General features: G+C 46.7%; 1 protein-coding gene across 6 annotated transcripts in view; it reads right to left on the bottom strand.

Moving 5' to 3' along the window:
* Positions 1-26,025, bottom strand: part of NUP153 (nucleoporin 153) — a 630,217-nt gene that overhangs the window by 145,112 nt on the left and 459,080 nt on the right. For all 6 annotated transcript variants that reach the window (XM_069218389.1, XM_069218381.1, XM_069218361.1 and 3 more), the window contains one exon: positions 19,924-20,535. In XM_069218389.1, the coding sequence (XP_069074490.1) occupies positions 19,924-20,535 (612 nt within the window). The remainder of the gene's footprint in view (positions 1-19,923; positions 20,536-26,025) is intronic.

The raw sequence follows: 26,025 nt of genomic DNA, 5'->3' as shown, positions 1-26,025 counted from the left end.
AGAACGCTTGCCTTAAACACAACTCTCCTGTTCTCTTCCTTAACCATACATATACATAAACCACGCATAAAAGGCGGAACATGCCATGTGGGCTCCAGGTTTTTTTTTTTTTTGGTAAGGGGCTGGGGTGGGTGTGTGGGGGGGGGGGGGGGGGGGGGGATAGGGTTGTGGGTAGGGGAAGAGCACTCAGGGAGGAGCTGCAGGTTTTATTTAGTTTTTTAAAGGGGGCAGAGTTTTAGGGCTTGGGGTGGCGGCGTAGTTTTAAGAGGGAAGGGACAGTTTTTAGGGGTGGGGTTCAGTGTTAGGGCTGAGGGCAGAGGGACTGGGGTTGGGGTAGTTTTTAGGAAGGGGCCATAGAGAAACAAAGGATGGAGAGAGGTAAGTGGGTTGGGGGCCCGGGTTTGAGGTGGGGGGTAGTTTTTAGGGGTGGGGTGGTTTTACACATCAAGGCAGATGGGTTTTCATTTTTTTTTTTTTTTTAAAGAGCAGGGTTTTAGGGCTCAGGGCGGGTATTTGTAAGGGCTAGGGTCTGGTTTTAGGGCTCAGGACAGTGAGGGAAAGGGCAGTTTTCAGGGGTGGGGGGGTCAAGGTTTTTAGGGCTCCGGGTAGGGGGTGGGGTAGTTTTAAGGGCTGGGGCAGGGCTTTAGGGCTCAGAGGTGGGGGTCAGCTTTAGGGCTGAGGAGGGAGCTAGGGCATGGTAGTTAAGAAGAGGCAGGGCTTTAGGCCTTTGGGCAGGGAGAAGAGGAAGGGGTAGTTTTAAGGGCACTGCTGGTTTTAGGACTCAGGGAGTGGTAGTTTTAAGGGCAGGGCGGTGTCAGTTTTAGGACTCAGGGCAGGAGGGTTGAGGGTACTTTTACAGGGAGGAGTTGCAGGGTTCAGAGGAGGGGGTCTGGTAGTTTTACAGGCAGGGCAGGGTCAGCTGTAGGGATCAGGGCGTGGGTAGGGGAATGGGCAGTTTTAAGAGCTGGGGCCGGGTGGGATGGAGGGCTGGGTTATCAGGGGTTAGGGGCAGGATGGTGGGGGAGGGGCGGCTGCGATTTACAAAGTTCGTTGTAAAGGCTTGCGTGGTAAAGATATGGTCCTGTTCCGTTGTTGTTTAGGCATGCGTGGTGGTGTCATACAACTCTTGACAAAACCAGTGTATGTCTGTTCCTTATGTATACTCCCTTTAAACTGCGGCACAGCTGTCCTCTGTGGCTATTGATCCTTAAGGCAGTCTTTGTCACCATATCACTCGCACAGCAGGTGAGTGAACTACATGCCCACACTACCAGATCACCATACACCACTTTCTTCAAGGACAAACTGGTTCTGTGAAGCCGACCATCCTTTCTCCAAAAAGTGGTAACCCTTTCCATGCATTCCCTCTAAGGAGAAGGAACAATTTCATCAGCTGGATCCTAAAAGAGCTCTCGACTTCCATCACATTCGTACCAGGAAACAGAGTGGATAAATAGCTCTTATTGAATCTGTTGGAGCAAAAAAGGGCAAGGCAGTGCAGAAGAGGACACCCTCCCTTTGGATCACACTCTGCATTAACATGTACCATGCACTGGCCAAGAAGCACCCTCCAGCAGACTTGCGGGCTCATTCCACCCTAGCCACATCAGCCAATACTGTGAGGCCACTTAAAGTGCCTGTTCTGGACATGTGCCAGGGTCCTACATGGGCATCACTCCATACTCTAATGACGCACTAGCATGCGGGCAAGTCAGGGAGGCTGTGATGGATAGTTTGCTCTACTGAGAAATCATAGATTTCTCACCAACCCTCCACATTGTGAGCTGGACTCTTTCCCATCTAAAAGTTACCACTTTAGAGATCTGCCCACTGGTCATAGCCAACACTCTATTAGACTCTCTCTCTCTTTGGTCATAGGCTGACATTAGCAGGCCTGGGTGGCACCTATATATGGCTTTGCATGTCACTTTGTGATCGGAATGATGCTGGCCCAGAGCCAGCAAACACCACTAACGCAGTGCAGGTGTACCTCTTCAGATCTTGTAGATCCAGTTTGACGTCTGGGGAACATAAAAATAAAGTGAGGAATCTGTTAAATGGTCTCTCTGGTGTTCCTACTATAAGACGTGTTACCAAAGGCATTTTGCATTTGCTAGTGATCCCGCTTGAAATTCTGAGTTACATCAAGCTGAATTATGTGCATTATATGAATATGCTGATTTTTTGTTGGGCAGCAATATAGTTTGGCTTGGGCATGACTTAAAACTCTTCAATGACTAGTGCCGAGTTGAGTACTAACAGTTGCTTTTTTACAGCATGTCAATTTGATTTTCCATTAAGTGCTAGACTACCAAGTGTTAGCATCTCCCCCAAGCAATTGTGCAAATGTTAACCTGAGAATAAAGAAAAGTTGTGCCAGCTCAGTGTAAACATAAATAATGCAGACCAACATCTGGTATGCTGGACAGTAACATCAAATTTATATATTGTATTTATATCTAGTTAATGTGTACCTACACTTGTAATACTTCATCACAGACACTTTGTAGGTACTTTGTGCTAATTATTTTCAGAAGCCTGTGTTCAGGTTGAACTCTTTCTAGCCCCAAACACAGTAGCAAGGCAAAATACATCATAAGCTATAATGCAGAAATGTCTTCATCTCTAGCCTATCCCCTAATATTTTCATAGATCTCAGCAATTTCTTATTGTGAAATGAGGTGGAACCTAATGTAAGTTTGTGTTATCTTATTCTTGCATAAAGATAAATGCAGCAGAGGTTATTTTATTTATCTGTGAATGAAGCAATGAGTCCTTTGATGTTCTGGTGGTACCTCCTGCAGGCAACTCAATGAGGTAATGAAAGCACCAAAATGAGCTCCTGAAGCCACATCACTGTGTTCTTGCAGTCACTGCAATGAGCACATGCAGACATCCAAATGTGTTTCCGCAGACACTTCACTAAGCTCATGCAGGCATGCAAAGAAGAACATGCAGTTACCCAAATTAGCTCACATACGCACCAGCTGAGCTCATGGAGATACCCAATTAAGGTCATGCAGGCACTGCATTGAGATTCTGTATGCACCCAATGGAGTGTCTGCAGATCCCTAACACAGCTACTGCAGGTACAACGCTGAACTACCATAATAACTATAAAAATATTTAACTGTCACCACCCAATCCTGAGACATTCAATGCAGCAAGTTCTTGCAATCAATAAACTAATCATCCAAAAGAGCTTCTGCAAGCACCAGTGAGCTTTCCAGGAACCAAACTGAATATTAGGTACCAGAATTAGCTACTTGAGGGACCTTGCTGAAATCCTACAGTCACCCACCACTGTTTTAAAGTGTGTGAATGTGTCCTTTGTAGCGGGTCGAAAACGTCTCACTGGTATGTAATGAAGTCCATGTCAACATTATTGGCAAGACATGCCATATCAGATATATCAGTACCCATTCAGCAACACTGTGGGAACTTGGACATCATGCCAAACAGAGCATTTCCGAAATATGTTCAATTGATATCTATGTGGTAAGAATTCATGTGTGATAGCATTTGGAAGACTTCTCTTATTTCCATTCCTTCACATAAAAAGGCATATTTTCCTATAGTTACTGCATGACTTGCATGCAGATATTCGACATCCATATATTTATAAATGTTTTTTTTTTATATTACCACTACAGCTGTCTGAACATTTTAAAAATGATCTAACCAGTCTGATGCTGTGAGCACTATGCAACAGAGCAGTAGCATTTCTGTACGAGTCTAAGATTTGTCTAGCAACCCCGTCTTATGGCCTGTGATTGTGAAATATGCAGGCCTTTCATTTGTTCCCTGTGATCCTTTCATGTAGAGTTTGTCATAAGAAATGACGGATGATCTGCTTAGAAAGGACTGGATGAAAATATTAAGTGAAGAAAGGTGGTAAATACATTTTGAAAACATTAGGTCATGCACTTAAATTGACGTATAGTTTGTACAAAATGTTACGGTTTTGCAACCGTTGAAATGGTGAGTCCCAACATGCTGCTAAGGCTGGTGAGTCCCAACATGCTGCTAAGGCAAGGCCTTTCTGGCATGCAAAAAATGTATTGAAATAGGTCATTAGTGCTCTTCACAATTTCTAGATTTCAAGCTTATGTATGCAGACAGCACCAAAATGCACACTTTAGGCTTATTTAAACATTTTCCCTCCTCAGGGGAGAACCCTTTAAGTAGACTGGGTCTCTTGCTTAGCATGCTTTTCTGTTCAAATTTACATAAAGTACTGAAAGCCCCACCAGGTTCATAGTCCACCAACCGTCATTAATAAAATGTCAAAAACATGTGGAGTGTCTCAAGGGTTGCCCCACGGCCGACTGCCTTCAATGCACACATGAGAACACTGGCCAATAACAGCTGCAAACATCCTCTCCTATGGGGAGAGCATACAACTTATATGCTCACTCTGACAAAACCCCCAATATGCTTCCACACATTGAAGATGTAGAGGAAGATATGCTAATGATCTCCAAGCCGCACCATAAAAAACTGTTCGACACCATTATCATAAAGTTGGACTGTGCCTCTAAGCTGGTATCACCAAGCAACTCTCCGGAAGACCAAAAACCACCCAGAACTGGCCAGCCAGACTCATCCTCAACCTCCCATACAAAACCCACATATCTCTCAGATCTCTAATGGCTCCCAATATAAAATATTGTCAGTTCAAACTTCTCTCATGTTCAAGGCACTACACAACGTAGGTCCCTCCTACCTGAAAAGTCTCATCACCTTCTACCAGTCACCCAGACATCGCCACTCCAACATCTACACATCCCACACACACAAAACCAGATGAAGACCTGGATTTTCAATTAACCTTTTCCTAGGCGTGTCTAGACACTTGGAAAGCACCAGGATACATTCACTGGTGATTTACAAATACACAATATAAATCAGGAATGGGTGACTGACAGAGCATCTGACAGATCATCACATTTATATGTGGTGTGGGAGGCAAAACCCAGGCCACTACTTCAGTGTGGAAAATATTAAGCTCGAGAAATTTACTAAAAATAGCTAAAGGTAAGTATTATAAATAAATATGAAAATAGCCACCTGGGCCTTTTGCAGAGAAGCACTACTCTGGAGATGTCTGAGAAGTGTTAAAGAAGGCAATATATAGAAGCTAGATTGTGCAATCCCTAACCACGGTCAAGATCCCATGTAATACACTGATTAGTGGAACTCAACTCACAACTGACCTCTGTCGCTATCATGAAGATTCTGGTGTGAAATCATGCCTGGAAAGGGCAATCACATACTTTTAAAGGTTACAATCTAGTAACTGCTTGCCCTCAAAAGTGCTGGAGACTTCTTTAGGGTGTCTCATTGGTGGTGTTTAGGGATAGTATGGTAGAATAGGCTTTCAATGCAGCACTACACTTAGGTGAGAATTACTGGTTTAAACGTTAAAGAACGACTGGTGGCTGTAAACCTAGACTATGTAACATGGAAAACGTAAGACTTTAGAAATATTTATGTGCCTAAAGAAGACAGCCTGCTTTCTATTAAAAGGGCATTTTGACTGAAGATGCAGACAGTGGTCTCCTACTTGACGGTAGAATCTGCAACATTAATTAAAAAGCCCCATTTTTGAAGAAAAAAGTATATTTTTCCACTCTAATCAATTTCTAAAGGCACACAAATTATTACACACTCTGGAGGCTGGGTTGGAGCAAAATATATAAGGACCTTTTGTAGTCTTGGGGGGAAAGAAACCTGAGACCAACTTAACCTAAAATAAAAACATTCCTGGAAATGAAACCGAACAAAAAAACTTCAAATTGAATACTTGCGTGCAAAGATCCATTATGTGCAACAAACACATTAAAAACAAAATTGGGAAGAAAAGAGTTTATAAACTAACAATCCTAATTCGAGCTTCAAATCTTTTCAAACTCAGGAGTATACACAACACCAAAACTGCCCCAATACATTAAAGGTGACAAGGAACAAAAGTAGTCAGCACAATGTTGTGTGGTGCAACTGGAAGATCTAATGAACAAAACCTAACAGGTTAATGAACGGTCCAGATAATTTTTTGGAGAACTTCCTCAAGCGGTATTACCTGGCACAGAACCCAGAATGGCTCTCCTTTCCCTAAAATGTAAAGTTGGAGGAGGAAGGACAGAAAAGAGCTACCAAGTGTATGCCCCCAAACAGAGTGAAAGCTTTTACTTTATCTGTAAGGATGTTCTTTATTGTGACTAGTGAGAGATGTGGCTTACCTCAAATGGAAGGGGAACGTCAAGTGCCTCCAGCTGCTCCTCTGAGCCACTGCTGCTCCATGGACATCAGCCTTAGACAGGCACTTCTTACGTAAGGTTTCTGGCATCCCCAGCCACCGCTGAAGTGGAGGGAGATCGGATTAGTGCTACTAAGGGTACCTGAAACTCCAATTAATGGCCACGTGGCCAAGATGGCCTCCTGATGTGGTCCAATAATTACTAGATTTCCAAGGCTAGCTTGGGACATGCCAGGCACCGGTTAAATAACAGGGATGGGGCATTTAATGTGGGAAAGGACCGACTGTATGCCCTTGTGGGACATGAAAGTCAGGTGTCATTGTGACATCATTAATAAGCACTATAGTCTAAAGAGAGCATGGTAACCCTTAGCCAAGGACTCTTCCCCTTCAATGATTGGATTGCAACCCTGCCAGTCAGTGTGAGGGGATAATGGAGCCAGACGACAGCGGATTGTGCTTTCTGAGACTTGAAAGCTTGGGGAGGCTTCTGTCTGCAAAGGCTTCTTTTATGTTACTAGGCCTTCCTTCATGTTGCCACCGCAGCAAATAAAGGAACATTATAGGGCAAGCATGCTCTCCTACGATCAACTGAAGAAAAAACCTATTGGTGCCTCGTTCAAGCTGAAGTCCATGGTGGAGCTGCATTTTCTGTTATGAATGGCTGGTATAAGCAATCCAAATCCATATTCAGGCTGTTATCAACTTCCTGAAATCACCAACACCACTTCATAATTTCCTCATTCTTTTTTGAGACCAGGGAGCCTACTGAAAACAATGAAAAGATATGGTTTGGGGTACGATTTATGCTGTGGGACAAGCCATGCTAGAAAAAAAAAAACATGACTGCTCAATTATGTGATCCCAATATAAAACTGTTGGGCAGACTTTATAGCCTACTTGGGAACAATCGCTAGCAACAGTTCGAAACCAGAGTGGAACGCAAGTTTCCTGACATTTATATTCCATTATTGAATTGTGCAGTTGAATCTCTGATCCTTTTCAAGGGGTGGCTGCAGCTCCGGCATTATATACCAAGCAAGAAAACTTGGTACGAGATCTTGTGCAAGACTAAGACTGATTATATACACATGCTGAGAACGTTTACTGAAATGGGCTCCAATATAAATTATGCTGGATGCCCTTTTACATTATGAATTAATGAGCACATTGCGTAGGATCTTCCTCCATGACTCTTTGCTAAAGTTTATAATCTTCATGCAAACAATTTCTATACTTGAGTATAGCAAAGAAGTATTACCCTCAAGCTTGTTTGTAAAAAGCTCCTTAAAAGGTCATTGATACATTGCAATAAACTGCTAGCAAGAAATTCTTAGACAGACAGAAATACAGTGGAAGGATATTGATTTATAAGCTGTCAACTGTTTTTTGGCATTCACATTGCTGGGCAGAAGTCACATTTTTTTTCATAAAGATTTCCGGTTTACACAAGACATTCAAAGTAGAATTGCAAATACCTTCACTACTACTCATATAGGTCATATCACACACCTCTCTAACCATGCAAACACTTCTCCATGTAAATTCTCCATGCTTGAGGTATTCACTTATGGACTATAAAACTGGCAGACAACCCGGATAAAAGTTCTACAGTGCTAGATTGGAGGATCAGATAATGACATGCCCACTGTGCGTTAGGGTTTCACTTCGTACACAATCGTTTTATCCCAAATTCTAGAGAACAAAACAAAATAATTAGGTGGGGAAAATATCTCTGATGTATGTTGCTCATCAATGAGTAATGTTACATGATTCATCCTCTTGTCTCCAATTATACTGGTATGTACGTCCTTTCTGTATGTGGGGGAGACAAGTAGGGCACTAAATACAAATGCAGCCGATACCTTCATGTAGGACGACACTGCAGTATTGGGCCCAGGGACAGCCAGGACCTAGGCAAGCCAATCAACCCTTGACATTTCTGAAATGTAGACATTTTTGAGAATCCTGGGTGGTATGCCTTGAAGACCCCATGAACACTTTCTTACTCCGACTGCACCGTGATTGTCATAGTATGGGTGAAAGTTCAAATTTCACACCTTTGTATGACAGAAAAGTTCAATACCATACAGAGAACGACTAAAGCCTAAACCTGCATTTCCATACTTCTCCTGATGAAAACACCACCTCACAAGTATGGGTGAGCCTACTGCCTGGAACTATAATGGACCTAACCAGTCACCATACGTAAACCACATTGATAGTACACAGACTTCATATGGCCAAAGTTTGAACTGGTTCCTATTGTGGGTGGTCAGCCAAGCTGCATAAGTAAGGCACTGTCTATAGCAGGAGATATCGGAGTGTGGGAATGTGGGTGCTAGGAACTGTGTAGATCCCTGCAGTGTCTTAAGCTTTCCGCAAGAGAAAAAAAAAAAAAGGAGAAAAACCTGAAATTTCAGCTTAAGTTTGACATTTTCAGGGCAAGTGGAATTTGCCCATATCACGCCACCCTGGACTCTCCCTGGTGCCTAGTGTTTACATATGTCTGGGGTTGGTAGGTATCTGGGTCTCAGCCATGATTTTACACAAATACAGGAGCTTATCACACTGACTAAAAATTTGTAGGAATAAATTCTAATGTTTCCTAGTTGCGTTTTGGGAGACTCTCCTATCGTGGGTGACTGAGGAGGGTCAGAGATCCGTTTTTATTGGGAGATATGGGGAAACAGAATAGTAGAACATTGGTTATTAATTTATCTCCATTTTTGGCTTCTAAATGTAAGCCAGTGTGGAAAAAAGGACATTTTGCAAAATGCCCTCTAAAATTACAAAGTATTACAGGTAACCCAAATTAAGAGTTGTACTAATCACCACTTTTCAGAAACTCACTATATTCGAAACATTCCAAAAATGTTCAAGTTTCCTATATACCAATTTTTCATTCATTAGATTTTACCATATGAATTAACCCTTGGTCTATTCACAATGAAAAATCAGCATTGAAGACCCAAAAAATTAACAATACTCCTCTGGGTGAAGCCAAACCCTGCTCTGTTTAAATTTGAAAGTACTGGTAACAATATGTATTCCAGACAACTGTGACACTAAGAAAGATCTCAAAAAGTTATACTAAGCCCAAACTGCACCAAGCAATTGGGGAAGCTTGCCACAGTGCAGAAGGGATTGGAGGGAACTGTAACAGAATATTTAAAACCTTCATGAATGTGTGCAGGCTGTGCATGTCTGTTAATGGCCATTTACAAAATCAGTGCAGACTAATGTTTCATCAACATGCTTACATTTTTTAAAAAGTCACAATTTTACAATCATGTCTAATGTGCTTTAAATTCCAACAGACGGGGGGTGTTGCCAAGATGGCAAGAGCATGAGACGGAATTTCTGTCCTATCCCCCGACGCTGCCTCGTGTAAGCGGTTCCCCATACAGTGCCCAAAAGAAACCCAAAGCAGGCTAAACACACACTACCCCTAGAGCAGAGCCGTCGGCAGAGACTGGAGCTCTAGGGACACTGAGCCATGGCGTGCAGAAGGACCAAGAGGCGACTGCACCTAAAGTAAAGGCGGCGGGTGCTTTGGGCCCAAGCGCCGCAGGAGCTGTGAACCCCAAGAAGAAACCAGACCAGTATGGCCGAGAGGGCCTGCAGTCTCTCACCAGTTCTGAACATCGCTCAGCTGGGAGGCCTTCCCACCATCGAAGAACCACCCACTGGACAGCCAGCAGGCCAACCCCACAGATCACCAGGCAGGGGCTCAGCTGTGCTGTGCCACCCCCCGCTCCCCCTCCCTTCTTGCACAAGCCTAATTTAGCAGGAGAACAGGTTGCCCTGGGGTCAGGGAGAGGGCAGAAGATAGGCAGCTGCCCTCCCCCAGTCCTACAATAGCATTCATGCGGCTTTCCCCCTTACCTGCGCTCACCCCAGGGTACCACCTCCATGCACTGCGTGGGGCCTGATGATAAACTGGCCATGGGAGATAGGACCCTCACCATCCATCACGCGGGTCTGGGACCCAGGCCGCTACCCAAGGAATGAGGGACATGAATGCAACACTTAGACTCAGCGTACAGCAGGCATAGCACAGTTGGGAACTTGGGGGGGGGGGGGGGGGGAAGGCAGCTTGGTCTGGGACAGTGGGCCACAAGGATCGCAGCACCCAACAGAGGGGGAGGGCTGCTGTGTGGGTGACAGTGCTCGCACCCCCTAGCGTGGGGAAAAGCCATAAAGCTGGGACTAACAACCTGAACAATCTGACAGTGCAAGGCAGCCATACATTTTCCCTGATTGTCGAGGAGGGACCCAACCTACTGCACCCACTTGAAGACTAGCAGAAGTTTCCCATAAGCAACTGGAAGGTCCAGTGCACTTTGAGAGGCGCAGCAGAGAGAAGGGGACTTCCGGGGACCCACATTTGAAGTCCAGGCTGAAGCTGGAAAGTGGAGCAGAGAGACCCGCTGCATCATACTAGATAGCATTACCAAAGTGTGAAACATTGTTTAAACAACCATACTACAGAGGGTAAGATGGGACAGAGGAGCTATCTCATCATAGGACTGATACATCCAGCCGTGCTGGGGATTCCCGAGCTGCCCATTGTGATGTCAGATCCAAGGAACAAAAAACATGGCACTCTCAGGGACATGCTGTTGGAATAGTCCGGGGCTCAGGCACCTCCCCCGCCACTCATCAGCCAAGACAAGACCTCCAAAGGTGAAGACACCAAGAACCCAGTTACTCGCTCCTGCCTATAGCACTATCTGCGTCCCTCAAAGTTGACCTCCAAACTGTTAAGAGCGATCTCTCCCAGGATTTGAAGGTTGTATGTAGAGACGTGGCACAACCTGGAGACAGGGTCTTGGCACTCGAGGACCACGAGACACACTGACGGAAGGAACTCTTAACAACTCCAACAAGAAGTCATCCGCCTCAAAGAGCAACAAACTGACCTGCAGGAACATGCAGAAGAGGCAAACAGATCTAGATGAAATAACATGCTTATCAGAGGAGTCCGGACCACAGCTGAAGAAGGTGATGTGGAGCCTATGTACAGGCCTTCTTCGCTCAGATCATGGACCTGCCCGCTGGCTCAAAAATACAGCTGGACCGTTCATGCAGAGTGGGCCTCCCTAGACCCGAGAGTGTCTGCCCAGCAGACATATTAGTATGCGTCCACAAGTTTCCCTGAAGGAGCAAATCCTAAAAAAGGCAAGAGAGGACAGTTTAGAGGACATACCCTGATGCTTTATCATGGTATATGAGCACTGACCATGCAGAAAGTTAGAGCTTCCGGTCCCATGACCTCCTTTCTCTGGGAGCATTGTGTCTCCTACTCACGGGACACCCGTTTCACCTCATTTTCTGTTCAGAGGGAACCCTCTGTAGGAAAGTGTCATATTTCTAATTAGTTTCCCCCACTTTTTGCCGGATGTCAGTGTGTTTAGACTTTTGTTCACTGGGATCCTGGTAACCAGGACCACAGTGACTGTGCTTTCTCCTCTAAATTTGGTTGCTTGGTAAGTTTTTACCCCCACAATTGGCATACTGGTGCACCTATCTAGGTCCTCAGTATATGGTACTTAGATATCCAGGGCACTGGTACACAAGGTGTCCCCATGGATAGCAGCATATAATGTGCCACCCATGGGAGCCCATGCAAACTGTGTCTGCAGGTCTGCCATTGCAACCTATGTGAAATGGTGCATGCGCCCTTTCACCACAGATATAAGGCTTGCCTTATATTGCGGTCACTGCAATAGGACACCAAGTCATCTCTCTGTTAGGTCCTTTAGCCAAGGGCAGGGTGCCTGTCCCAAAGTGTGAGGGTACTCTTACATGACCATGGTACACCTACAAACCCCAGACTCCATTCCATGGGCTTTATAAGTGCAGGGAAGCCATCATAAGGTATGTAGTGGACACTGGTCTACACGAGCGGTCCTACTACATAATGGCTTCTCTGAACCTAGGCATGTTTGGTCTCAAGCATGTTGAAATCATAAAACTGTGCCGATTCCCCAGTGCTAGTTGCATCATCTCCTGTACTCGGGGGGTTCCTTAGAGAATTCCCCAGTTCTGCCTGTGCAGCCTGACAGGGCTTGGCTGCCAGTCCACGGTGCTGCCAACCCCTGACACAGTTCTGCCCTCCTGCTGGTAAGCCTGGCTCGGGCAGAGCAAAGGATTTCTTGCACAGGAGAGGCGTGACTACCTCCCCAGCGTATAAGGTATCTAAGGGCAGGGGTGGCCTCTGAGCGCCAGCAGACTGCCTTGAAGGGCATGTCTGGTGCCCTCCTTGCATAATCCGGTTTGCACCAGTTCAGGAACCCCTGGTTCCAGCTCTGGCACGAAACTGCACAAAGGACAGGGAGTGACCACCACCCTGTCCAGCTCCTTCCCTAGGGTGGAGCACAAAGCTCTGCCAGGTGACTGGTTGATTCTGTCATCTTGGAAACAAGATGAAGGAGGCCCATAGGAGCATCTGACTGATTAGGCCAGGTAGATGACACCCCTTACCCCCTCTGATAGGTGGGTCATTTCAGAGTGATCAACCCGCTTTAAGGGTTACTTAAAGGCTCTTGCGAGAGTGGGTCCTCAGATTCGTTGAGCAAGACTCTAAAAGGAAGTCTCTGCAAGACATCTTCTGCTCCTGGTCTCTGGAACTGCTGCTGGTCTGCTTTGCAACCGAAACATGTCTGCTTCTGGTGAAAAGGCTCCCATTGCAACATTGTTTCTTTGAATCCTGCAGCAATATTGAACATTCAAGGCTTAACATCCCCCAGGGTCACAGGGTGTCTGCTTGCAGCTGGAAGCACGGAGGAATCTTCCTTGAAAAGAAGGAGTCACTCCCCTGCATACGCAGGCACCTCAAGACGACACGACTGGCTGGTGGGGACTGCTGTCTCACAGACAGCAAAAGAGACTGCATCACAGGTGGTGGGTTTGTGACTTCCTCGGAGTCCTGTCTGTCTTCTGACCAACTTGGGAGTGTGTGGGGGCCCCTGCTCGTGCCACTGGGCTGGAAACGCTGTGCACTGCAACTGTTGCTCTTGCCAAGGCTTGTTGACTCTTCCTCCAGGAGATCTTCAGGTGCCAAGAAGCCCCCGCCTCCAGCACTCTGCAACTCAAAGATCAGCCCCTGTCCTGCAACTCATGCGACGTGGGACTTCTGTTTTGTTGTACTGCGGAGGCCTCCTTGTGACTCTGTGTCCATCGCCTCTGGATCACTCGTGGGGGCTCCAACAACTTCTCCTGGCTTTCCTGCGTGCTGAGGGCCAGCCCTGACTGCCCCTCAAGGGTACAGTTTCCTGGACCTTGCTGGGCCCTAAAACTCTGCAAATACATCTTATGCTCCTTCTTGCATTTGCCAGTGCTTGTTGATGTCAAGGCTGGTTACTGACCCTCCTGCAATCTGGCGACTGTTGAGGGACATCTTGTAGGTGACTCCTGGAACATTCTACAGCTCCTGAACCCGGCAGCTGGACGTTTTCCTCCAGCGACTTGCAAGAACTTCACCTCTAGGAGGAGGGGCATTGCCATCTCCACCACCTGGGGACTTCCAGGGGTGCTGGGACTATGTCCCCTTACTTTTCAGGTCCTCCTAGTCCGGAATCTGCCCCTGGGTTCCACTGGCCATGTCCACAGGTTACGACAGCAGCTGGACAATCCCAGATGTCAGACTTTAGAGAGTACCTTCTCCCCTCTGCATCCGGGTCCTCTAGTGTAGGTACTCCTGACTTCTGGGTATCCCTGTGGTGGCACTCTACAACCTTCCTCCTACGATGCAGCCCGCCCCTCACTTGGCCACCTCTTCAACAAGAAGGGTCTTATCCCTTTTGAACAGCTGAGACAGTCACACATCCCCGGAGATTAGATACCTGCAGGTCCAACACTGGCTCAATTATCACTCCATACGTGCTGGGGCATGCCGACCCCTGACATTCAAGAAATAGCTAGTGACTAAAACTGATAAGATTGATTACAGACCTCTATGGCCTATTCTTGTATTCCTCATCTCCTGGCCTAACGTGTTGTGAACTCAAATTAGGCAGACAGCTTTCCCCGAAGGAGTGGACTGAAATACACTACTGGGGTCACCACATTATAACGCAACACGGCCAGCACAGAGACAGATAGTATAATCATAACATATTGGTAAAGGGCTTGAAAAATAGAATCGACCACTCACTATGGTGAGTAATTTTTCATCAAGTCTAGCTATTTTTAGGACTAACTCGCCCCTTTTGGCTAGTTGACAAATAACAGGTGTTCTGTTCGGTCTGAAAGTGGAGGAGTAATAAAATACTTTTAAAATCTTTGTAAGGAAATGCCTCCTTGGCATGGTTGCCCCCTGACTTTTTGCCTTTGCTGATGCTATGCTTACAATTGAAAGTGTGCTGAGGCCTGCTAACCAGGCCCCAGCACCAGTGTTCTTTCCCTAACCTGTACTTTTGTATCCACAATTGGCAGACCCTGGCATCCAGATAAGTCCCTTGTAACTGGTACTTCTAGTACCAAGGGCCCTGATGCCAAGGAAGGTCTCTAAGGGCTGCAGCATGTCTTATGCCACCCTGGAGACCCCTCACTCAGCACAGACACACTGCTTGCCAGCTTGTGTGGGCTAGTGAGGACAAAACGAGTAAGTCGACATGGCACCCCCCTCAGGGTGCCATGCCAGCCTCTCACTGCCTATGCAGTATAGGTAAGACACCCCTCTAGCAGGCCTTACAGCCCTAAGGCAGGGTGCACTATACCATAGGTGAGGGTACCAGTGCATGAGCATGGTACCCCTACAGTGTCTAAACAAAACCTTAGACATTGTAAGTGCAGGGTAGCCATAAGAGTATATGGTCTGGGAGTCTGTTTTACACGAACTCCACAGCACCATAATGGCTACACTGAAAACTGGGAAGTTTGGTATCAAACTTCTCAGCACAATAAATGCACACTGATGCCAGTGTACATTTTATTGCAAAATACACCCCAGAGGGCACCTTAGAGGTGCCCCCTGAAACTTAACCGACTGTCTGTGTAGGCTGACTAGTTCCAGCAGCCTGCCACACCAGAGACATGTTGCTGGCCCCATGGAGAGAGTGCCTTTGTCACTCTGAGGCCAGTAACAAAGCCTGCACTGGGTGGAGATGCTAACACCTCCCCCAGGCAGGAGCTGTGACACCTGGCGGTGAGCCTCAAAGGCTCACCCCTTTGTCACAGCCCAGCAGGGCACTCCAGCTTAGTGGAGTTGCCCGCCCCCTCCGGCCACGGCCCCCACTTTTGGCGGCAAGGCTGGAGGGAACAAAGAAAGCAACAAGGAGGAGTCACTGGCCAGTCAGGACAGCCCCTAAGGTGTCCTGAGCTGAAGTGACTCTAACTTTTAGAAATCCTCCATCTTGCAGATGGAGGATTCCCCCAATAGGGTTAGGATTGTGACCCCCTCCCCTTGGGAGGAGGCACAAAGAGGGTGTACCCACCCTCAGGGCTAGTAGCCATTGGCTACTAACCCCCCAGACCTAAACACGCCCTTAAATTTAGTATTTAAGGGCTTCCCTGAACCCTAGAAAATTAGATTCCTGCAACAACAAGAAGAAGGACTGCCTAGCTGAAAACCCCTGCAGAGGAAGACCAGAAGACAACAACTGCCTTGGCTCCAGAAACTCACCGGCCTGTCTCCTGCCTTCCAAAGAACTCTGCTCCAGCGACGCCTTCCAAAGGGACCAGCGACCTCTGAATCCTCTGAGGACTGCCCTGCTTCGACGACGACAAGAAACTCCCGAGGACAGCGGACCTGCTCCAAAAAGAATGCAACTTTATCCAAAGGAGCAGCTTGAAAGAACCCTGCAATCTCCCCGCAAGAAGCGTGAGACTTGCAACACTGCACCCGGCGACCCCGACTCGGCTGGTGGAGAACCAACACCTCAGGGAGGACCCCCGGACTACTCTACGACTGTGAGTACCAAAACCTGTCCCCCCTGAGCCCCCACAGCGCCGCCTGCAGAGGGAATCCCGAGGCTTCCCCTGACCGCGACTCTCTGAAACCTAAGTCCCGACGCCTGGAAAAGACCCTGCACCCGCAGCCCCCAGGACCTGAAGGACCGGACTTTCACTGCAGAAGTGACCCCCAGGAGTCCCTCTCCCTTGCCCAAGTGGAGGTTTCCCCGAGGAAGCCCCCCCTTGCCTGCCTGCAGCGCTGAAGAGATCCCTTGATCTCTCATTGACTTCCATTGCGAACCCGACGCTTGTTCTAACACTGCACCCAGCCGCCCCCGCGCCGCTGAGGGTGAAATTTCTGTGTGGGCTTGTGTCCCCCCCGGTGCCCTACAAAACCCCCCTGGTCTGCCCTCTGAAGACGCGGGTACTTACCTGCAAGCAGACCGGAACCGGGGCACCCCCTTCTCTCCATTCTAGCCTATGCGTTTTGGGCACCACTTTGAACTCTGCACCTGACCGGCCCTGAACTGCTGGTGTGGTGACTTTGGGGTTGCTCGGAACCCCCAACGGTGGGCTACCTTGGACCAAGAACTGAACCCTGTAAGTGTCTTACTTACCTGGTAAAACTAACAAAAACTTACCTCCCCCAGGAACTGTGAAAATTGCACAAAGTGTCCACTTTTAAAGTAGCTATTTGTCAATAACTTGAAAAGTATACATGCAATTGAAATGATTCAAAGTTCCTAATGTACTTACCTGCAATACCTTTCAAACAAGATATTACATGTTAAATTTGAACCTGTGGTTCTTAAAATAAACTAAGAAAAGATATTTTTCTATAACAAAACCTATTGGCTGGATTTGTCTCTGAGTGTGTGTACCTCATTTATTGTCTATGTGTATGTACAACAAATGCTTAACACTACTCCTTGGATAAGCCTACTGCTCGACCACACTACCACAAAATAGAGCATTAGTATTATCTATTTTTACCACTATTTTACCTCTAAGGGGAACCCTTGGACTCTGTGCATGCTATTCCTTACTTTGAAATAGCACATACAGAGCCAACTTCCTACAATCTTGTTCTTCTATGTCACACTTGCTCTGTGTTCACAGACAGAGGTCAAGTCAGTTTGTTTTACAATTAATTCTTCTGATTGCACAGTTCCAGGAGTTTGTAAGGTGAATTGTCTGACCTGCTAGTTAGACTGTGAAATAAAAGGCTATAGGGTGTGAAGTTTTTTCTGAAAACTTTTAAATTACTAAGTCAACTGTACAAACATTTGAAGATGTATTTAGTAGCTGAAAGCCCATTTGTTTGTACTTGTGTGATGAAAAAAAGATTTTAATAGGATGAACACAAATCAGAATACTTTATGTGCTGATGTGCAAAGGATATGTCTTATGAAACCCACTTTTCACAGATTGTTATGACACTACATTATTTTTATCAGTTAAAATGCAAGTTAGTGGAGAGACGTTTGAACATTTCTTGGAAATTTACTGTGTCTAGATTCAGTATGCTACCACATCATGGTTTAGTAATATATCTATCAAAAGTGAGTGTTTAAACAAACACTTCTGCCGTGATGTCAATTCTATTAGAAAACTAAAAGCAAGTCATGGGACGTGAGCCCCGTATATGTGGGCTAGATTCTAGTGATACATGGAGCAAACCTGAGTCTACTTAATCAAACAAGAAGTTTTTTGTACTACAGAAAAGCTGAGCTTACATATTTGAAGGTGCAGTCATATGTGAAAATGAAGAAAAAGGCGACTACAAACTATTTGCCTAGGCTCTCACAATGAGACTCGTTTAGAGGTCAAGTACATTACAGTTAGGTCGAGTTACATTATTCAAGTTAATTGACCTGCAGGTCTAGTAACATTTTTATATTTGGAGGCCTGTGGTACCTCACAACCCCCTTACCTTCATTAGGGTAACCACACTCGCAGTCAGACCTGCTAGCATCTCTCTGGCATGCCAGGGACCTTGCTCCACATACTTTGGGACTGCCTTAAGTTTGCACATTTGTGGGAAGGAGTCCTTTCTGACAGATGAGAGCCTGGATAGGACACTACCTTGTTTTTTTTAGCTTATACGATTTTTGGCCTCCCAAACACTCTCACTCCCCCACTTAAACCAAGCAAGGGCCAGCAGACAGGCACACACATCAAATAACTGTCGCACACTGGGGGACTGATAAAATACCTTTGCACCTGGCCTGGCTCCGTCAACTCTGGCATGTCCTAGGGATGGAGAAGCTGACCCTGGTGCTGATGTCTCAGGGCGACTCAAAGGGAACTGTAGAAACCATTAATCACTCTGTTGTCAAAGGAATTCAGAGAAGTCAAATGCCCCAAATACTTAAGATTGCTCTGACTCCGACACATCCTCGTAAAGTTCTGATGCACCGGAAATCTCGCAACAGGCATTTACCATGCCTCAGTGGATTCCTAAGACTACATGCATATTGAGTACCCTGGGAGGGAGGGTAGAAGAAGGGGTTGGTAATTGAGAGGTTACTGTTTTTGACTCATTGATCCCACATTTGCGTGTCATTGCTCCCCACCGGCCAATGGTTGTAGGTGGTTATAACTGTACTTTCCTGACATTTCAATAAAACAAAGTCAAACCATAAATTCCAACAGACAATTATTTTACCATTAACATAAAAGGAGAAATCTATATGTTGTTTTATAAACTGTATGTCCTATTGCAGCAATAACTCATTGGAGGAGGCCCCTCTCCAAGCCCTTAAAATGCAGCATTTAACCCTTTAAATAATTGTATTTGCACATCCACCACCAACAATTAAGAGCATTAGGCTATTTGTGGGGACTACAATATCATTAAAACAGTAGATATGGAGGTCAGCCGGTATATGAGGCCGTCTGTCAAACCACCCCAAAACACCATATTTTAAAACCTGCACCTCACCTTCAAGTGAAGCTTTAATAAACCTGAAACGATTTTCAGGCTGTGTGTAACTTTTTTAAACAGATGTTCATCTAAAAAGAGACCTTTTAGTACCCACAACAAAAAACATTTTAAATGTTTTTTTACGAAGGAAAAATGCAGGAACTTGAATATCTAGGAAGTTCAATGGCAGCAACATGCTACAAACTCGTAGAGAGGGGGGAGTGGTGGAGAGAGAGTGTGTGTGTGTGTGGGAGGGGGAGAATCAGATGGTTTTCAGGCTCTTTATTAACTGTACACTTTGGCGTTATTACAAATTCAGTTTATAATTCCCCCACCAATGTCAGATGACAAATTGAGACTAAAAAACAGAACTACTCTGAGATGGTTTCTCTGAAAGAATTGGCATTTAACCAAAGCTAAACCTAGAGAACAATGCTCAATGCTATAGTGCATGACCATCTTTGAAGGTGAACTCAAAATCAATGACTCCTAGATAATCTGTCGACTCAAAATGTCTAGGGTTCACAAAATACACTTTTCCTTCAAGTGTGGGCAACGTGTAATACATTTTAAATTATAAAACCCTAACAAGGCCACAAATGCAAGATTACCTCTGCAAGTCAAAATACCAACTACTTCAAGGAAGCAGTCCAAGAGTATAAAAGATGCCTCACACAAAGTATCACCATTAAGGATTTTCTGGAGGAAATTATTCTGGATCTGTATAACATACATGATTTGAGCCTTTATATCTGCTTATTTGGGAGACCAACAGACTAAACATGCATTTATCAAAGAAAGATCAGGACAAAGAAAAGGACATGAGTGAGAGGTTTACCTGGCTTTTGGGAAAGACAGGATACACACTTGCTATCTTCAGCCTTATTCTGCACAAGGCACACAGTACAGTCCCAAGAACCTGGGGGTCTTTTGAATTTGTCTCCGAAACCAAGCAGGTTTGTGTGTGGAGGGAAGCTGCTGGGTGAAGCAGTCACTGCCACCACGGCCTTGGTGTGTGCTGATAATGTAAGGGCAGGTTTTACACCGGTCCCAGGCTTTGGTGTTTCACAGGCCACACACTTAGTCATTTCTGGTTTGTTCTGTACCAAACACGTGTCACAATCCCATACTCCAGCCGCTGGTTTAAATTTGTCTCCAAACCCAGAAGGCGCTATTGTGGTTTTTGTTGTGCTGCTAGGAGTCGAGGTCACAGTTTGCTTGGCAGCATCTAGCGTAGGTGCTTTAGCAGCTGAGCAAGCTTTGCATTTATTTTCTGTGGTCTTGTTTTGTACAAGGCAGGTATCACACTGCCAAAGCGTGTCCTGTTTAGAGGTTTCGCCAAATGTCATTCCACCAGTGGAAAAAGTGCTTATTCCAGGTCTCGTAAGAGTCAAAGTGTTTGTCAGAGGTAATGAGGATGACACAGCAGAGGTTTTAGGGGAAGCAAATCCTACAGTAAACCAAAAAAAATAAATGTTAAAATACAGGATTGGTTTCTTCAAATGGTTCTAATCATATCATTTTGGAACAACCAGTTTTATGAATATATAAGCCGAACCTTAGTCATTTGCACAAAGCACTTAAGGAAGAAAATACAAATACTAATGTTCAAACTCTAGTTAAGGCATGAAGTTTCTGAACTAACAAGTTAATGTTGCGCAGAGTGGTGGGTGACTGCCAGTATCAGCTCAGCAAAGAGAAGACCTAAGGTTACTTATGGCATTAAATGAAAGCCAGAAGCATGACTAACGAGCATTAAAGTACAAGTTACTTACCTTCGGTAACGAAATATCTGGTAGAGGCATATTCTATTTGCAGATTCCTTACCTTAGAATTTCCCCCAGGCGTCAGACTGGATCGGAGATTTTTCATCAAGCAATACCCTTGCACGTTGGTAGGTGGCGTCGGTCGACTCCGCGGGCGTCGTCGCTGTGATGACGTTGGGAGTAGTATAGAGATGCCGCCTTCGCGCAGTGACATCAGTTTCTTTTAACTATTTTCAACCCCAAAGCGCAGAGCCCCTAAGATCACTGAGATTGGTGCACCAGAGCTAAGGACCTGAAAGGGGGAATCCCTGTCCCTAGAAATCAGTTTGCAAACATGGATGGGTGGGCGGTAAGGAATCTGCAACTGGAATATGTCTCTACCAAATATTTTGTTACCGAAGGTAAGTAACTTGTACATCTGATAGAGACTTCTAGTTGCAGATTCCTTACCTTAGAATACATACCCAAGCAGTGCTATCCTTGGTGGTGGGCTGCGAACCAAGATCATAATAGGAAGTCCTGCAGGACCGAATGACCAAAGTAGCTGTCCTGATGGACCGGACTGTCCAGACAGAAGTTGTAAAGAAATGGCTCCCTGTTGCAGTTACCCCCCACTTTTTGCCTGATACTGATGCTGACTTGACTGAGAAGTGTGCTGGGACCCTGCTAACCAGGCCCCAGCACCAGTGTTCTTTCACCTAAAATGTACCATTGTTTCCACAATTGGCACACCCTGGCATCCAGATAAGTCCCTTGTAACTGGTCCCTCTGGTACCAAGGGCCCTGATGCCAGGGAAGGTCTCTAAGGGCTGCAGCATGTATTATGCCACCCTAGAGACCCCTCACTCAGCACAGACACACTGCTTACAAGCCTGTGTGTGCTAGTGAGAACAAAATGAGTAAGTCGACATGGCACTCCCCTCAGGGTGCCATGCCAGCCTCTCACTGCCTATGCAGTATAGGTAAGACACCCCTCTAGCAGGCCTTACAGCCCTAAGGCAGGGTGCACTATACCATAGGTGAGGGTACCAGTGCATGAGCACTGTGCCCCTACAGTGTCTAAGCAAAACCTTAGACATTGTAAGTGCAGGGTAGCCATAAGAGTATATGGTCTGGGAGTCTGTCTTACACGAACTCCACAGCACCATAATGGCTACACTGAAAACTGGGAAGTTTGGTATCAAACTTCTCAGCACAATAAATGCACACTGATGCCCGTGTACATTTTATTGTAAAATACACCACAGAGGGCACCTTAGAGGTGCCCCCTGAAACTTAACCGGCTGTCTGTGTAGGCTGACTAGTTCCAGCAGCCTGCCACACTAGAGACATGTTGCTGGCCCCATGGGGAGAGTGCCTTTGTCACTCTGAGGCCAGTAACAAAGCCTGCACTGGGTGGAGATGCTAACACCTCCCCCAGGCAGGAGTTGTAACACCTGGCGGTGAGCCTCAAAGGCTCACCCCTTTGTCACAGCCCAGCAGGGCACTCCAGCTTAGTGGAGTTGCCCGCCCCCTCCGGCCACGGCCCCCACTTTTGGCGGCAAGGTTGGAGGGAACAAAGAAAGCAACAAGGAGGAGTCACTGGCCAGTCAGGACAGTCCCCAAGGTGTCCTGAGCTGAGGTAACTAACTTTTAGAAATCCTCCATCTTGCAGATGGAGGATTCCCCCAATAGGGTTAGGATTATGACCCCCTCCCCTTGGGAGGAGGCACAAAGAGGGTGTACCCACCCTCAGGGCTAGTAGCCATTGGCTACTAACCCCCCAGACCTAAACACGCCCTTAAATTTAGTATTTAAGGGCTACCCTGAACCCTAGAAAATTAGATTCCTGCAACAACAACAAGAAGGACTGCCTAGCTGAAAACCCCTGCAGAGGAAGACCAGAAGACAACAACTACCTTGGCTCCAGAAACTCACCGGCCTGTCTCCTGCCTTCCAAAGAACTCTGCTCCAGCGACGCCTTCCAAAGGGACCAGCGACCTCTGCATCCTCTGAGGACTGCCCTGCTTCGACGACGACAAGAAACTCCCGAGGACATCGGACCTGCTCCAAAAAGACTGCAACTTTGTTTCAAGAAGCAGCTTTAAAGAACCCTGCAACTCCCCGCAAGAAGCGTGAGACTTGCAACACTGCACCCGGCGACCCCGACTCGGCTGGTGGAGAACCAACACCTCAGGGAGGACCCCCGGACTACTCTACGACTGTGAGTACCAAAACCTGTCCCCCCTGAGCCCCCACAGCGCCGCCTGCAGAGGGAATCCCGAGGCTTCCACTGACCGCGACTCTCTGAAACCTAAGTCCCGACGCCTGGAAAAGACCCTGCACCCGCAGCCCCCAGGACCTGAAGGACCGGACTTTCACTGCAGAAGTGACCCCCAGGAGTCCCTCTCCCTTGCCCAAGTGGAGGTTTCCCCGAGGAAGACCCCCCCCTTGCCTGCCTGCAGCGCTGAAGAGATCCCTTGATCTCTCATTGACTTACATTGCGAACCCGACGCTTGTTCTACACTGCACCCGGCCGCCCCCGCGCCGCTGAGGGTGAAATTTCTGTGTGGACTTGTGTCCCCCCCCGGTGCCCTACAAAACCCCCCTGGTCTGCCCTCCGAAGACGCGGGTACTTACCTGCAAGCAGACCGGAACCGGGGCACCCCCTTCTCTCCATTGAAGCCTATGCGTTTTGGGCACCACTTTGAACTCTGCACCTGACCGGCCCTGAGCTGCTGGTGTGGTAACTTTGGGGTTGCTCTGAACCCCCAACGGTGGGCTACCTTGGACCAAGAACTGAACCCTGTAAGTATCGTACTTACCTGGTAAAACTAACAAAAACTTACCTCCCCCAGGAACTGTGAAAATTGCACTAAGTGTCCACTTTTAAAGTAGCTATTTGTGAATAACTTGAAAAGTATACATGCAATTGAAATGATTCAAAGTTCCTAATGTACTTACCTGCAATACCTTTCAAACAAGATATTACATGTTAAATTTGAACCTGTGGTTCTTAAAATAAACTAAGAAAAGATATTTTTCTATACAAAACCTATTGGCTGGATTTGTCTCTGAGTGTGTGTACCTCATTTATTGTCTATGTGTATGTACAACAAATGCTTAACACTACTCCTTGGATAAGCCTACTGCTCGACCACACTACCACAAAATAGAGCATTAGTATTATCTATTTTTACCACTATTTTACCTCTAAGGAGAACCCTTGGACTCTGTGCATGCTATTCCTTACTTTGAAATAGCACATACAGAGCCAACTTCCTACAGTAGTGTTTAGCAAACGTGTGCAGGGACCCCCATGCAGCTGCCTGGCAGATATCCAGGGCAGGAACTCCACGTGCTAACAGTGGAAACAGCAGCTGCTCTGGTGGAATGAGCACGAAAGCCCTCAGGAGGTTGCTTCTTGGCCAAAGCGTAGCACGTTTTGATGCAAAGAAGCATCCATCGAGAGATGGTACGCTTTTGCACCACCTTTCCTTTTTTCGCACCCACATACCCAACAAAGAGTTGATCGTCCACCCGGAAATCTTTAGTACAATTGAGGTAGAAAGACAATGCTCTTTTTTGGGTTCAGACGGTGGAGTCTCTCCTCCTCATGGGAAGGATGTGGGGCTGCGTAGAAAGTAGGCAGAGTTATGGACTGGCCTACCTGAAAAGGTGTAACCACCTTAGGAAGGAAGGAAGCCTTAGTGCGCAACACTACTTTGTCAGGGTGCACAGACAAGTATGGAGGTTTTGAGGAAAGGGCCTGAAGCTCACTCACCCTGCAAGCAGAGGTGATAGCAACAAGAAAGACAGTTTTGAAGGTGAGGAGACGCAAGGGACAGTTCTGCATTGGCTCAAAGGGAATACACATCAAATAAGTATGGACAAAATTGAGGTCCCACTGAGGCATGATAAATGGAGTGGTAGGAAATAAATGGGTGAGCCTTTTTAGGAATCTACTCACAATAGGAGATTTAAAAAGTGAGGGCTGATCAGGTAACCTGAGGAAGGCCGAAATGGCAGATAAATACCCTTCAAGGGTGCCCAAAGCAGAGCCCCACTGGGCCAAAGAAAGAATGAACAGAAGGACCTCGGATAGAGTGGCAGGAAGGGAATCAACAGATTTGTTGGTACACCATGCCACAAATTTATTCCGACAGGCGTATAAAGTTTTGGTTGAGGGACGCCTTGCTGCCAAGATAACATTGCAGACTTCGGGCGAATGATCAAAAGTCGTCAACTGTCGACACTCAAATGCCACGCATGAAGGCGGAGGTTGGACAGGTTCGGGTGAAGAAGGGTCCCCTGTTGCTGTGACAGAAGATCAGCCCCAAGAGGCAGTCTGAGTGGAGGATCGATGGACATGCTCAATAGTTCTGGATACCATACCTCCTGTGCCCAGTCCAGAGCCACCAAGATGACTTGGGCCCAGTCGTTCCTGATCTTCTTGAGAACTCTGGGCAGAAAAGGTATAGGTGGAAAGGAGGCCGGAGTTCCACTCAAGACGAAAAGTGTCTTTGAGCGAGTGCTGCCTTGGAAACTCCAACGCACAAAACAGTTGACATTGCGCGTTCTCTGCAGAGGCAAACAGATCTAACCAAGGCTCTCCCCACTGCTGAAAGAGAACTTACGCCACCTCCAGATGGAGACGCCATTCGTGATCGGCTGTGCATCGACAGCGGAGTTTGTCTGCTATGGTGTTGAGGGAACCCGCCAGATGTTGAACCATCAGGGTAATGCTCTGATGTTCCAGCCATGTCCAGAGGTGTAGTGCCTTCTGACAGAGTCCAGGACCCTACTCCACCCTGTTTGTTGCAGTACCACATGGCGGTAGTATTGTCCGTGAACACCGGCACCACTTTCCCTTTGAGAGAGGGAAGGAATGCTTTCAACGCAAGCCTGATCGCCCGGGGCTCCAGAAGATTGATATGGTGCCCAGACTCCACCGGAGACCATGGGGAAGGGAGAGGGATCTACCGCTGACGCAATGCAGATTCAAAAGCCACCACTGGAGGTCTTTTGCAGTCCCCTCCGAGATCAGGACCATATCAGAGAGATGCCCCTGATGCTGAGCCCACTGGAACTTCAGGTCCCACTGCAGAGCCCACATATGCTATCTGGCATGTGCTACTAGCAGGATGCAGGAGGCCATGAGGCCCAGCAGCCTCAGAGTCAGTCTCACCGAAACC

This window comes from Pleurodeles waltl, chromosome 2_1, assembly GCF_031143425.1.
Source record: "Pleurodeles waltl isolate 20211129_DDA chromosome 2_1, aPleWal1.hap1.20221129, whole genome shotgun sequence".
In the NCBI taxonomy this organism is placed as follows: Eukaryota; Metazoa; Chordata; class Amphibia; order Caudata; family Salamandridae; genus Pleurodeles; species Pleurodeles waltl.
Note: the sequence above shows the minus strand (reverse complement) of the source record. Positions and strands in the feature narration are given on the sequence as shown.